The following is a 15,272-nucleotide window of genomic DNA, read 5'->3' as shown; positions in this document are numbered from 1 at the left end:
ACCAAGGATACATTCCACTCCTTTGTTCCTTCCCCTTACTCTCACGGTGCAAGGGCATACATATGTGAGTCAATTATGCATTTCCAGCTTGATTGTCACTGAGTTTTCCCACTATGATTGGTATAATGAACAGAGTTTGTAACATACCAGGCTATCACATAGTCTTCAAATAAACAACACTTAAAATCTTCAGCCTTCAGATTCAACAATACTTCAAATTCTGGGATCATCAAGAACCTCAGTGCTACAACAGAAACTTGGGCGGTAAAATATTTACTTCTAGGTATGTAAATATAGACCATATATATGCTATTGTTAAAAATGGAGTTACCTTGCGGTGGGCTTGTGTGGCTGTGGCCCTCAAGCAAGTCACTGCTTGTGATTGCTCTCAACCGAATGTTAGTGAGTATACCTGATTTGGAAGAAAAGCAAAATTCTAAAACCCATTTAAGATGGATATTGGCTGTACTTACAAGTTGACTACCTTATCCCAAAGGATCAAACTGAAAATTACCATCATTTCAAGTTTTATTGTGCAGATAAAGAACCTGCTGTCAAATTAACGGCGCTTTTGTACAGACTCTGATGTTGCTGATGTCCTATTCCCCGTTACCATAGAAACTATTTGTGTCCTATCTAATAGCAGGCATTAGCTTTGTAGTTATAGTAACAGCAGCTTCTCGTAGGTTACTAGGGAAAACTGCAATGGATACCAACTGTTAAATGCACAAAATGTTAAAATGCAATTATGAACAGAGCTGGGTTTTGTCACATATTTTCTTTCAAAAGTGACACTTACTTAAAAATAAATCGCTGAATTGGTGGACATTATCCCAATTGGATGGCCATCAAAGATAATAACTTCTAATTGAAGAGAGGAAATGACCAGTTTGAAATAGGTGGCTTTTGATTTCTTTGAATCAAAATCTCCTAGAAAGAACCTATTTTACTTTCCCATATTGATTAGACCTTCTTCAGCCAAACCTTAACTCGTCCACTAATGCAACTGTGGACATGTGCCTGGACACCAAAGATACATCAGCTGCTTTAGGAGCCTAACGGCATGAATTTGAAGCTATTACGTACACAGATCAAAAAATGTTCAATCAGTGGAATGAATGAAGTGCCAAAGGAAATAGATCAGCGGCTGATGGCTTAAAGTAATGAATGTTTTGTTATAAGCAGACTCTGTTGGCTTAGAAGCTTGGCCAAAGTAAAATTACATTTCACATAGAGTTGTGGAGGAAAGCACTGCAGTTGGAAGAAAGCAAGCTGTAAGGATAGCTTCTGAACAATGATTTACTGCAGAAGAGAGCACCAAATCACAAGACAGGCTGGGAGACTATTACCGGGGGAGAGCATTAACATTTATTTGAACGTTGGACCCTTTTTGAGAAGTCTATGCTGAATTAGGCAATCAGGAACAGATGTCTATGGAGAGCTTCACTCAACCATAAGAGATCAGATGAAACTTTGAAACTAGGTGTCTAATGAACATGGATATAACCCTCAATGAACTGCCAGTGATTAGATACATGCCACTCATTTGGCAGGAGTCAAATGCACGATGATATACCCCTTGATGCATTTCCCCTTTACTGGATTGTCAGGGATCTGACATACTCATCACTAGGTAAATAATACCAGACATTGCCCACCTCTACAAGATCACACTAAAATATATCAAAAATAAAATAGATGTTTATGGACTCCAGCACAGATTCAATGGGCTGGATTTTACCAGCCCTGAGGAGGCAGGTATGGAGGCGGGACTGTCAGGAAAGTGGCAGAATTTGGGGGCAGGTGGCCTCCGTGCCCTCTTGCCAGGAGGCGGGAAGCCGTCCCGCCCTGGGCCCCATCTCCTTGGAGGCGGGAAGGGATCAAAACCTATTAACTGCCTGTTAACAGATAGAAAATATGATTATCCCCATTTTTCATCCTGAAGTGCAGGCTTCCCGACCTGGGGGAACCCCGCTGGGGTGTAGGAGGTGAGTAGGAGGTCTGCGGGGGTCGGAGGGGTCTGAAAGTGCGAGGTTTCTAGTTGTGCTCCTGGCTGTACTTCTCTTCTTCCGATACCAGTGCCTCTGGAGTAGACTTTGTGCAATGAGACCGCACATAAAAATATCGCCTAACTGAGTCTGAAAAGAGCCAGGGCGTTGGGGAGGGGGGAGGGCAGGGGGATGTGGAGAATAAGTTGAAAATTGCTATTGCTGGAGCTCTTTTATCTTGTTGGATGAGTCAGGCTGCCTTTTCAACATCTCCACAGGAAATTGCTTTATGAAGAACCCTTTGACTATTTGATCTCGATTCTGTCACAACAAGCAGAGTCAAAACGGTTATCATGGTAGAGTCTAATGGGGTTGGTTCCCTCCATGCAGCAGGTATAAGGAAATTGTAACCACGTATGTAAGGAAGAAGTCTGTGGTTTTGCTATATTCCGTGCACAGAGGAAGCTTCCACCCTTTGTTAGTAAACTCAATCTCAGCAGACCAGCGGAGCGATGTACAGAAACTACACTTGCCGTGGGGAAAATATTTACAAGTTACGGATGGGGTGTAAAACGGGCTTCCGATTTGCTATCACCCATTTTGCTCTACCGCCAAAGGCCAATTTCACCCCCTTTTTCTTTAACTTTATACCCAGAGGTAAATATAAATCCCCAAAAAGTCTTATTACAGATACGCGATCTGATTTACCATATTGAATAGGGGGCAGGAATTGCTTAGAATTATTGCCTCATGTTTAAAAGAAATTACATACACTTTACACTTGAGTACCTACAACAGATGTCACATAACTGCAAAGTTAAGATCCAATATATCCGTGAACATTCCCAGATATTATTTATTAACTGAAATATACTTGTCCAATGGAATTTGGTGACACTGTCATGCATTAATATATTTGGTAATATTTACAGTCATTATCAAAACCACGGTAGTCAGGCTGTGTTAATTATTGATTTTTTGAGCAGTTAAGTATAGAGAAATTAATCTTTTGATGAAGAAACTCCTTCAGTTATTCCCTATTCCTATCCTATTCCCCACTTCAGTCATTGCTATGGTCATTGGCTCTCATTTAATGCTAGGGTAAGGTGCTGATAATTAGAACATTCCAGAATGGGTGCTCTCGTGACACAGTAAAAATCTTTAACTGTTTTCAGAAAAACGTCCACTGCAAGTAAATAAGTTATTGTTCTTAAATTATAATCCAAAATCCCATTTCTTTTTTTTTACAGGAGAGCAAAAATAAAATAAAAACAAAAAAAATGGGAGAATGTTGATGTTAAACATTTTATGATTTCCATAGTTTTTAAGAGATGTGATTGTATACATGCACATTCAGGGAAAGAGAGGAAGAGAGAGAGAAAAGACACATTGAAGTTGGTCTGTCTCCTTTAGAATATTTAGAATTATAAAAAGTTGAGTAAAAACCCTGTCAGGGATCAAACTCAACAGACCTGACATTCCAGGAAAACAAACAGGACAGGAAAAGTAATTGAGAAATACAGGGAACTGCAGAAGAAAATGTGCAGGGATAGTCTGCTCACGGTATGTTATTAATTTTTCCGATGCCATTTCTTTTCTGGATTAACGCAGCGTTGCAATTTAATTTCCCGACCAGACACATAAACAAACAGTGTCGAGAACTTCGGGTTTTCCGACCTTCAATTCAAATCAATGAACTGTAGTGGGGATCCCCTTGCGCGAACTGCTGTGACGGCAACAGGCTATCTAAGCAGCCAACCAAAAGGCAGAATTCTCACAGACAGCGAACAAGGAAGTGAGTAAGCCCTTAAAATTCTAACATTTTGAAAATGTTAAAGAGAGCGAAACAAAGATTGGGGCTCTCACTTGGGGAAAAGGCAAATCTGAAATAAAGGTGGACAAACTTTAAAAATAAATGTAAAACATTTTTTTTGAAAAGTTACTTAAAAATTTAAATTTTTATTAAAATGAACAAATTTCACACTGCACAAAATTAAAATTAGTTTTCCAGGCCCTTAACATGTATTGAGCAGTAATAACTGACATGAATCAACTGAGCGGCCTGCGGGTGGCGCTGTCCAGGGAGAGTATAAATACTCGGGCTCGGGCCCAGCTTGCGCAGGACATTCTTAACAGGAACTAGTGAAGGACACAACTAGACCTCCATGTTGTAAAACAGTTGATTAAAGCTTTGTTTAACGCTTAGACCAAGTGCCTAGTAGTTTTCTTACATCAATAGCGCTGTTAAAACCCCAGTTACACCTAATCCCTTTGGGCCTAACTTTTAGTGGGGAACTTAACAGGGTAATTACTGCGGAAGAGCCGAAGTTTTCATCAGTTTCCCTGATTTTGGCTGATTACACAGATTTCCGGCTCTGTGGGGGGCAGGGGGTTGTGGGGAAGAAGGGGGGGGGTCACAGCGCAGCCTATTTCGGAGCCGTCAATGACGGACCGCAACTTTCGGGATTTCTGCATATGCTGTCAGTTTCAAAGGCGGAATGACGGCGAACACGGCCAGTTCGCCATCATCCCGACCGCAAATCCCGGGCCATTCTATTTTTAAACAAGCATGCTCTTTAAACATTTACCCAAATTGTCTGCTTTAGTATAGTGCAGACAATCTTTAAATGTCTGTTGACCGGTTTGAGTTTCATTTTGTGGCAATTACCATACCCAGTAGGCATGTCCTTGCTCATTTGACACGAAGGGTGATTCTGTGATACTGCATTTGCAATGGCAAGCTGTGCTCCCAGGGAAAGGGAGCACTGGGGCTAGAATGTTCTATCACCATCTCCAAACTACGCTCCCCAAGAGCTTGGCTCCCCCATTGGGCACGGGAGATTTCGAAATAACCCCTATGATCCAAATAAGAAGAAAAATGACATGCTGCAGGGCTGAATTTTTTTTTAAATTTGGGAACTACACAAAGAAAGACAAGTTAACATTCCTGGTGGAGGCCTCTTATTTGAATCAGGTGAAGGGTTCCACCCACAATGTTAATCTGCTATGGTGTCCATATCTATCATTTTCAGTTTCTAACTTAAATAAAACACGTTGGGGCTGATTTTCTGCATAGTGGGGAGCCTCATCCCGCCAGGAAATCACGGGGGACGGGACGACAACACCTTGCTCTCGATTCTCCATCTGTAGTGGCTCCCCACCAGCAGAGAAAACTCAGAAAAAAAGACCCCGTTACTTTCAACACGTTTCGGCTAAACATACGGAACGCTGAAGAGTTGTACCTGGCAGGTTGAATTGTTTCTGCTGCCGGGTGCCCTGCGGCGAAGGATGAAGGGGTGAAGGAGGAGTCGCGCTGGGAGGTAGAGGCGGCGCTGGAGAAGATGGTGTTGAAGACGTAGTTGATGAAGGATTACTGCTGGAATCCGGCTGGTAGGGGACAGGTATGTGATCCTGCAGACAAAGAAAAAAGATCTTGCATTTATATAAGGCTGCATGTAGTGACACAAGTCCCGGCCAAAATGGACACGATTGGGTAATTCCCCCGTCAATCACGCCTGTAGACCGCACTGCTGTAAGTGACTGGGACTCATTTTGTGCATATAACTTGCATTCTGTAACTATCCTCCACTCACTGCATTTTGCTGGAGAAATAATCCTGCTGTACTCGGGAGGCTCTGTTTGCTGTAGTTTCGCTTATGAGTTCGGAGACTCTGTAAATTAAAACCACAAGTCTCTCCCCGCCTTCAACACATTGGATTACACAGTGGTGTCAATATTTACTCCATTTATGTAAAGAAAGAATTGCATTTATATAGCGCCTTTCAGGACCTCAGGATATGCCAAAGCGCTTCACAGCCAATTAAGATTTTTTGAAGTGTAGGCCTTGTTGTAATGTAGGGAAACTTGACATCCAATTTACGCACAGCAAGCTCCCACAAACAGCAATGCGATGATGACCAGATAATCTGTTTTAGTGACATGGATTAAGGGATAAATATTGGCCAGGACACCACCTATGCTCTTCTTTCACTAGCGTCGTGGGATCTTTTATGTCCACCTGAGCATTGTTCCCTGTAAGATGCGCTTTGTTCTGCACGGCCTGTTTCTTTTAATGCATGGTCCCTTTAAATTTCTGTGCATGCACGGTATTTACAATGTAAAAGCAGCCTGCATAGGACCTTTGAGATTACTGCGCGTCCGCGCACCTTAGTGGGAACAGCGCACCCGAGAGGGCAGACGGGGGCCTCGGTTTAACGTCTCATCTGAAAGACGGGTACAGTGCCTTTCACGGCCTCAGGACGTCCCAAAGCACTTCACCACCAATGAAGTACGTTTTGTAAAAAATTTAAACTTCAATAATTAATCTTTGAAAACTGTTTATTTGCTGGTGCAATAGGCAGGGTGTGTTATCTTTTTTATTAGTTTATTGGATGTGGGCGTCGCTGGCAAGGCCAGCATTTATTGCCCATCTCTAATTGCCCCTGAGAAGGTGGTGGTGAGCCACCTTCTTGAACAGCTGCAGTCCATGTGGTGAAGGTACTCCCACAGTGCTGTTAGGGAGGAAGTTCCAGGATTTTGACCCAGCGACGATGAAGGATCGACGATATACTTTTAAGTCAGGATGGTGTGTGACTTGGAGGGGAACTTGGAGGCGGTGGTATTCCCATGCGCCTGCTGCCCTTGTCCTTCTAGGTGGAAGAGGTTGCGGGTTTTGGGGAACATCTAGTTATTAAAGACAATGGGGCAGATTTTCCTCTTTCTAAGCTTGGGGTTATTATATTGCCTAGGTACAGAGAACACGGGGAAACTGTGCAGGAGGAGCGCGTGTCTGTAAGGGAGACTGCCAGACTTTCCATCCATTTCAATGAATGGATTTGAAAATCGGGCAGACTCCCTGAGGCATGTGTGCTCCTCCCTGCTTGACTTTCCTGTAGTGGCCGCACTCAGACAATCCAATAGGTGCAGGAACAGGAAAATCTTTTCTCATTTACAGAAGCAACTGCTGTTGCTCTCATTAATTTTTGAATTCATTTATTAAAGTAAACTAAAGTGTAGTAATTAATATACCACGTCATAGCTTACATAGGGTGTACAGTTATCGTGCTGTCTCCTACATTCCCATCCAGCGCACAGGACATCAGTCCTGCCCCATGCACTGAAGCCTACTTTATGAGAACATCACTTATAGCAACATCCGGTTTTGATTTTAAACAACATATAAACATTGTTAGTCGCAATTATTTTTTGAAAGGCATTTCTCAGCCTGCCTTGTTCAAAATTAGTTGTCTGCCTGAAGGAATTAGAAGTAAAGATAGGCCAGAGAGACTTCATAGATTGCCAGCAACAAATTGCTATGCTCAGATTAATATTTGATTTCTTATGTCTGGTCCTCTTTACATTGTGGTTTAGTCCAGCATACATGACTGTTATTGTTCTAACTTCCGAGGAGGGAAAGTTAAGCCTGTAACTGCTGTAAATCTACAGGTTGTCATTGTTCCTGTTAACTTTCATGTTAACTTTGCCAATTCGGAAGTATTTCTATGAAAGTCCAACTGGTATAATGTTATCCTAAATGCTGAAGGGGGAATTTTGAAAGATGCCCAGTACTTTCCCCCACACTTGGAACTTTCTCCCCAAACCTCCCTGCCTTGCTTTGTCGCTCCCTGCTTTCAGAAAACTCCGTAAAACCTTTGGTCATTTTCCTTAATTCTCTCCTAGTCCTGCTTAGGTTCACATCGGAACTGTGATGTGTCTTAGGAGGTTTTACTAAGTTAAAGGTGCAATATAAAGGTAAGTTGTTGTTCCATTTCAGATACATCCTTGTAGCTTGATGAATTCCAGCTCAGTCTACAAACTCCTAATTAAAAAAAATAAGTTACAGTCCTGGATTATATTTTTAAGGAAACGTGCTATTGCTAAAACTATTAGCTACCTTTTTTGGAAGGTAACTGTTCTGGACTGTAACCCCACTCAATAGCCAAGCTAATTTTAAGTGTCACAATTTTTGAAATAAAGATCTGGAACAAGTTTCCGTTTGGTTCTGCTAGTAATATCAGCACAATCCGGATGAAATTCACCGAACCAGCATGAAATATATCGGGGAATTTTAAACGTCAGTGAGTTACGCTCAAAACCACTTGCGTTTGTGTTTTCCGCAATCTTTTACTCTGATTCAAGATTCAATTCGCCTGGATCAGGCCCCACCCACAAAATTGCCCCCCCCCCAGGTTAAAGATTCCGTTGAATGTGCTGGTTAGGAAAGGCGTCTCAAAGTGCGCTCATTTCATTAGGCATACAGGCACCAGTAGGCACATTTTCAAAGTTTTTTCATATCAAATAATAGTTAATTTACTAAGAAGCTGACTGGTGTACACCAACAAAACTGTTAAATGGTTCGGTATAGTATTTTAAAATCATTTTCAATGATTTTAAATCAGGTTGCTCACTCACAGGTGGCAGACTGGACACCCTTATTAAAAACGCTTATTTTTGCTGATAAACCTGTATTGATAAAACTGCACCGGGTTACCACTCTTGCATACATCAAGGAATACTTTTTAATGGAAAGGAAAGAAGCAATTACGTTCTATTACGCTGCCCGCTTGCGTGGTTCATGGAAGATTTTACGTTTGCGATTCTGCAAATGCATTTTAGCAGAATCTTGAACTTTATAACCTAACCAGTGCATTTTGTGTGCAATTTCCTGATTGCACCCAAAGCGTAAACTCCACCCCATGCAGCTTCTTCTCTGTTCACACTTGTTATGTAATTCCAGCACAATCAATGGTGGGAAACTCAAACTGTGCCAGTAATGAATCTCTCTCCCTGACAGAACACTGGGCAAGCTTTTACAAGGATCCATGTTTGACAGCAAGCAGGCCACTTCCTTATATGTTACATTGCTCAAAGCTGAGTGTTCAATTGTCAAGGATAGACTCTTTGAATAGATCCATTAAACTATCACCAAATAGCACAAAGGAGGCTAGAAGAACAAAGGGTATGGGATTAGGGGGAAGGTAGCAATTGGATTAAACACTGTAGAAGGGAGGAAATACATAATAGGAGTTAAGGTGGTTGATCAGAGTGGTTGGAGGTGGGTAGCAGTACAGGGTATCCCGCAGGGTTCAGTTCTGGGACCACTTCTGTTCACTATAGGGCTTGAGGGAGCGGTGTTCAAATTTGCAGATGATAATAAAATAGGAGGTATTGTAATAAATTCTGAGGACTAAACAAAGCTACAAGGGGATACTGATAAGAAGGAATGGGCATAACAGTGTTAATGGAATTCAATGCCAGTAAATGTGAGGTGATAAATTTTGTCTAAAAAAAAGAAGTAAATTATATTTCGAATGGGGGAAAGCTGCGTGATGTGGAGGATCAGGGGGTTCAGATTTGCGAGACATTAAAAGCAGCGCCACAAGTGGATAAGGCCATAAAATAATCTAATGGAATACTGGGGTTTATGGCAACAGGTATAGAATATAAAAGTTGAGATACAATGGTGAATCTATGTAAAACCTCAGTTGGAGTACTGAGCTGTATGGGTTCCACACTACAGGAAGGATGTTGAGGCAATAGAGAGGGTGCAGCTCAGATTCGCTAGGGTTCTGCCTGGTATGAGGAAATACAGAAATGGAGATAGACTTGAAAAATTAGGGCTATTTTCATTAGAGCAGAAAATATTATGGGGTAATTTGATAGAAGTGTTTATAAAATTATGAAGGGATGGGACAGAATAGACTGTTTCAAGTGGTGGGGGGAGGGGTCGAGAACACTGGGGCATAAATATAAGATTACATTTAAGAGATTTAGGACAGAGAGCAGAGGAAATATTTTTAAACAGAGGGTTGTGAGGTTGTAGAATGCACGATCAGACTTAGTGAAGCAGAGACCATGTCAACATTTAAGAAAAGGTTAGATCAGTAGATGAAGGAAAGGGGAATAAAGGGATATGGAAACAGAGCAGGCACGTGGGACTAGGACTACTGCTGATGTGGATGATAAACAGCAACGCGGACTGGTTAAACCCAGCAGCCTGTTTCTGTGTTATAATTTAGATGAAATTCTATGTAATTAGCAGGAATGATCATCTCTAATGATAGACCAACACTGTGAGAGGACCAGGTTACGACCACATACATGCACTGTTTTACACACTCCCTGGCTATAATTCCATGGAAAAAGTGCAGCCCTTGTTGCAAACATAAATTATATTTTAATCTCTTTTAAAAGTCATATTTGGTGCCTTTTAACATTATTTTTAGCTAAGTGATTGCTCACACTACTTCATTCATTTACAAAAATAATGGTACCTTTGAAGATCATCACTGAAAAGATGATTTTTCCACCTAAGTTAATTATTTGATCTGTGGTTCCAACAAATATGTTATATTAATATGGTGACTGAACCGTAATGGGTATTTTGCATATCAGGTACTTATAACAAATTAACACAGGAATCAGTCTTAATGAGGCTTGGTTTTAAAAATACTGGTCCATTGGGAATGCATTTATACTCTAATTGCATAATACCAATGCTAACACTACCTTATCATTTTTGTATTGCTAAAATTATGTGGCAATGACTGTAATTTAAACTAGCCTTCACATTCCCCCCCGCAATTTTCTCCTGAAGATACCGACTACTGTAGGGATACAATTCCGCAGGTGCCAGCAACTCTCCTGTACTTCACTCAAGTAAATATTTTTTTATGTGCCTGCATAGACAGCGAGCAATGGGGGAATGACTGAACCAAGCCTGATGCTGCTTCTCGTCTGATATCTACGTATGTGCACTTTTAGCAGAGGTCAGAAGTGGGAATCCAGGAAGATCCTACGTTTAATCCTCAAATCTGAATCGAGTTAGCAGGAAACTCCTGCTGCAAAGTACACGTGTGTAAACATTATAGAATCATACAGCACAGGAGGAGGCCATATGGCCCATCGTGCCTGTGCTAGCTCCCTGAAAGAGCTATCCAATTAGTCTTGTTCTTTCCCCATAACCCTGCAAATCTAACCTTTTTAAGTATATATCAAATTCCCTTTTGAAAGTTCCTATTTAATCTACTTCCGCCACCCTTTCAGGCAGGGCATTCCAGATCATAACAATTCTTTTTTATTTATTCATCTCCCCTCTGGATATTTTGCCAATTATTTTAAATCTGTGTCCTCTGGTTAATGACCCGCTTGACAGTTTCTCCCCATCTCCCCTATAAATCTCCTCATATTCGTGAACACCTCTATTAAATCTCCCCTTAACTACCTTTGGTCGAAGACAAACAATCCCAGCTTCTCTAGTCTCTCCATGTAACTGAATCCCATCATCCCTGGTACCATTCTGGTGCACCTCCTCCGCACCCTCTCCACGGCCTCGAGATGAGGACATGATTGGCTAAGCTATGTTGTCCCCATGGTTGCCCTGTCAACAAACACTGTTTAGGCCCACGCATGAAGAATGAATATTGAGGCAAGGGACTGCTCCCCAATATAAGATGGTAACTTCAGGGGCAATGGGGAAGAACATTTTGAGGCAGCTGACAGACACCACAGAATTGCATGCTAACTGCTAATTATAAAGGGTTTGACAGGTTTCTTTTTTATTCACAAGTTTCCATTGATAAAAAAGATACCAGTACCTAATTCGCATTAAGCAGCTAACACATTTTCTTCAGCAATAATAATGTACACGGCTCTAAGCTGGTACTACCAGCTGTCATTTTTATCTTTCGCAGATGGTTAAACAGATTAGTGCATGACTGAGGAGCAGCTTCCTGCAAAATATCACCCTTGTAAATTATTCATGTTTCACGTTACAGCTTAACCAATTCAGAGTACTAACTAAATATTATCCAAACTGCAAAGCAAAATAAGCTTTGAGTGTGTGTGACAATTTAAATAACACTTGTAATCATGATTCAGTGCCATTCAATGGGTTAGAGCCGAACACTGCTGAAAATGTTAACATTTCTTCTTGCTATTCCAGACTAGCCAAAAGTAACATAAATTGTGCCAATCTTGCTTCAGTTTTCAGCAAGAAATAGCTCTAAATTTAGCAATAAATGGTTAAGTGTTAAGTGTTTGTCCGCTAATATGGCCAACAGCAATTTCTGGGCTCATGTAACAAAATGCAGAACAACTGAAATTTTGCTTTTTAAAATATTGCTCAAGTACAATGTAATATTACAGAAATGCTACAGTCCAACCCCTGAATGATGTTTGTGACGAACAGGCTGAATTTTATACTGAAAAGTATTTAATAATGCTCCGGGATACTAAGTGGATAGTAACAGTGCACATAAAGTGATTAAATAGCAAGGCAGTTGTCCAATTTCATTTTAAATGCATGAACAGTAAAATGCTTTAAAGCCAAATTGTTCGAGATTTTTAAAAAAAGTTATAAAGTTGTTTTAAACATTCAACTGTGCTTAGAAAAAAAAAGAGAAAATTCTATTATTTCTCACATAAACAATGGGATGGCAGCACAATAGATATGGTGATATAATCAATGATTCATGAGTTACATATAATATGGCCAGGGACATTTCCAAACATATTAGATATCCTTTACATGAGTTCCCTTGAGTATGGGATCTGGTTAAAGCTTGGAACAACACATCTATTATTTAATGCTTTTAGCATTTTACTATTCTAAACATCACTCCAGAATTAAGCAAATCAGTGAAGCAACAGAGACACAGTTGGGGGTTTGTCCACTTCTGTGCTCGCCAGTCCGTGATTCTCCTAGCCATTAAAACAAGCACATTATAAGATCCATCTAAATGTTAGGGCCTTGCCAGAAAGCAGCAGCAGATTATGCCTCTTTGGACTTGACAGCATTTGAATTATACTGATGGCAGAGACAGCAGTCCAGTGGCACCAGATTTATGAGATTCAGCCGTCGTTTCAGCGGCAAAGCATCATTTGCTCAATATCCTATACTTAGCAACCCACTCACTTCTGGAGAGCAGCAGGCCAATTTGAACAAGGCCTTATCTAATGTTTCCCCTAGTTCAGATGCTAATTGGCATGGCAGTGCCCCAGCAGTTAGTTATAATAGCAGGCACACTGTGATAATGTGTTGCCAGTTTAATGGGCATAAACAACTATTGCATCTATCTTTTTAGTGCATGTAAACTGTAATTTATCCATTAGGAAAGAATGCTGGGTAATTGCAAGGACAGAGCAGATTACAGTCAGAATTTATATAAAAGATATTTCAATGAGTTATGAGCTAAAGTAGCTTAAATCCCCTTTACATTCCATATTTGGAAGCTCTCATACCAAACCTATTGCAGCCCCTCTCGGCAACATGAGATGTCCGTGCCGAAATAGCTGGTCCTGGCATCTGGCAACATCAGGAATGAAGATACCTGTGCCATTTCCTGAACTCAACAACGGCAGTCATTTTGTGGATTTCAGCCAGGCCAAAGTGCGACGTGGCTTAAAATACCCATCAAAAGTTATCGCTGTGCCATGATGACCGTGCTACGAACTATCCGTTTAGGTACAACTGCAAGCTTGCTGTATTTCCTGCAAACATTTTGTTGGTAATTAAGCTTTGTCACTTGTATTCCACAAATTTTCCATACTTCCAAACCTGAATTTGTGGAAACATTTCAGGAAAACCACATTTTTTACTGAACTGAGCATGAGGTCATTTTACAGGTCAGTTCTACGTATAAAATGGTCGGTTCTGGTACAGCAGCCAGGCCCTACTCGGGCTTGATTATCGCATTATTGGACTTTTCTGGACAGACAACTCCTTACAGCATAAATGAGAATGGGAAATTGGAGGGCTAAATTTTATTTTCTTAAAAACAAGCACGTAAGTAATCGTACAATATTGTCATAAATTTACTGTAGACATCCTTCTACCTAACTCCTCAAATGGACAAAGAAAAAGAAGCTGATTACAAGTTCAAAAACTAAGCTCACCCTTTGTAAATAACTTGTGAATTTTACTTTTCCTAGAATTTCTTACCACTGTGGAAGGCTAATTAATCTAAATTGTTTCTTGGAAATTCAAACCAATTTTTCTCTTTCAGGAGTTGCAAATCGGTTGCTTCTTAGATGTTGTAAACAGACTCTTGAACAGAACAGCTCCTTTTTATATTCTAGGAAAGAGATTCTGGACTTCCTGGATTTCAAATTTCTCACCGCTCAAATTTAATAAGGAATTATCAGTCATATACAAAGTGAACCAGTATTGTTAATCATTTTCCTCTCCACCACATAACCAATCAACTTTCAACACTGTCTCAAAATAAACTGAATTACAGTTGGTTTTTAAACTGCTAATGTAATGTGACTGGATGTAAATCAAAACTGAACAAAAAGACCTCATTTTTGTCACAGGAGGTTTGGGACAAGGAACTGGAACAGAAATTCTCATCCTTGTTTTAAAATCCTTCCATGGCCTTGCCCCTCCCTATCTCTGATCTCCTTCAGCACTACAACCCTCCGAGATCTCTGTGCTCCTCCAATTCTGGCCTCCACTACTGGCAGCCTTGCCTTCAGCTGCCTAGGCCCTAAGCACTGGAATTCCCTGCTTAAACCTCTCCGCCTCTCTATCTCTCTCCTCCTTTAAGACGCTCCTTAAAACCTACCTCTTTGACCAAGCTTTTGGTCACCTTTCCTAATATCTCATTATGTGCCAAATCCTGTTTGATAATCGCGCCTGTGAAGTGCCTTGGGACATTTTATTACGTTAAAGGTGCTATATAAATGCAAGTTGTTGTTGCTGAACAGATGACACAAATAAAGTTTGTTCACCTCTAGCATATCTGCACATGAAACATTGAAGTCGATTTTAAAACTGGCTGCCTGGGTGTAAAACTGGCATCGCGGATCGGTTATCTGATTTTCACTTCCAAAAATATTGTCGTTAACGCGTAACCCCAACACCAACACCTTCAATGACACATCTGGCTAATGTATGTGAGCCGTAAGCAAGTACAATGACTTACCTTATTAATTTTGTTGGTTTTAGGCAGTGTTTGGCTGGAGTGCAGATCAGAGTACCTGGGTGGCTTCTTAAGCGGATTGTTAATGTCACATGGCACAGATTCTGTTCGCACAAGTCTTGCTGAAAATCAGAGATGGCTACAAGTGAGGATAAAGCTGGGCATATTACCATTATCATGCATGACAATGATTTATTCCATAATTAGTCACTCAGCTGATTAGTAATGTCTGTTCTCCATATTAAAGTCAGCACCCTCAAACAAAGATTCATTTAGTTACATTTGCACATCTTTGTCCTTAAGGTTATATGCATCATGATTCTGCATTCAAAATGGAGATTACTGGCACAGGGAAACAAAT

General features: G+C 40.7%; 1 protein-coding gene across 1 annotated transcript in view; it reads right to left on the bottom strand.

Moving 5' to 3' along the window:
- The window catches only part of ksr2 (kinase suppressor of ras 2), a 568,763-nt gene that overhangs the window by 130,099 nt on the left and 423,392 nt on the right, over positions 1 to 15,272 (bottom strand). The window contains exons 9-11 of the mRNA XM_085961784.1: positions 14,915 to 15,033; positions 5,231 to 5,399; positions 332 to 412 (exon numbers count right to left, since the gene is read on the bottom strand). Coding sequence (XP_085817910.1) covers positions 332 to 412; positions 5,231 to 5,399; positions 14,915 to 15,033 — 369 coding nt within the window. The remainder of the gene's footprint in view (positions 1 to 331; positions 413 to 5,230; positions 5,400 to 14,914; positions 15,034 to 15,272) is intronic.

Source organism: Somniosus microcephalus, chromosome 19, assembly GCF_052327205.1.
Source record: "Somniosus microcephalus isolate GS21.2 chromosome 19, FLI_Smic_1.0, whole genome shotgun sequence".
NCBI lineage: Eukaryota > Metazoa > Chordata > Chondrichthyes > Squaliformes > Somniosidae > Somniosus > Somniosus microcephalus.
The sequence above is the reverse complement of the archived record's forward strand: the minus strand, read 5'-3'. Positions and strand labels throughout refer to the sequence as shown.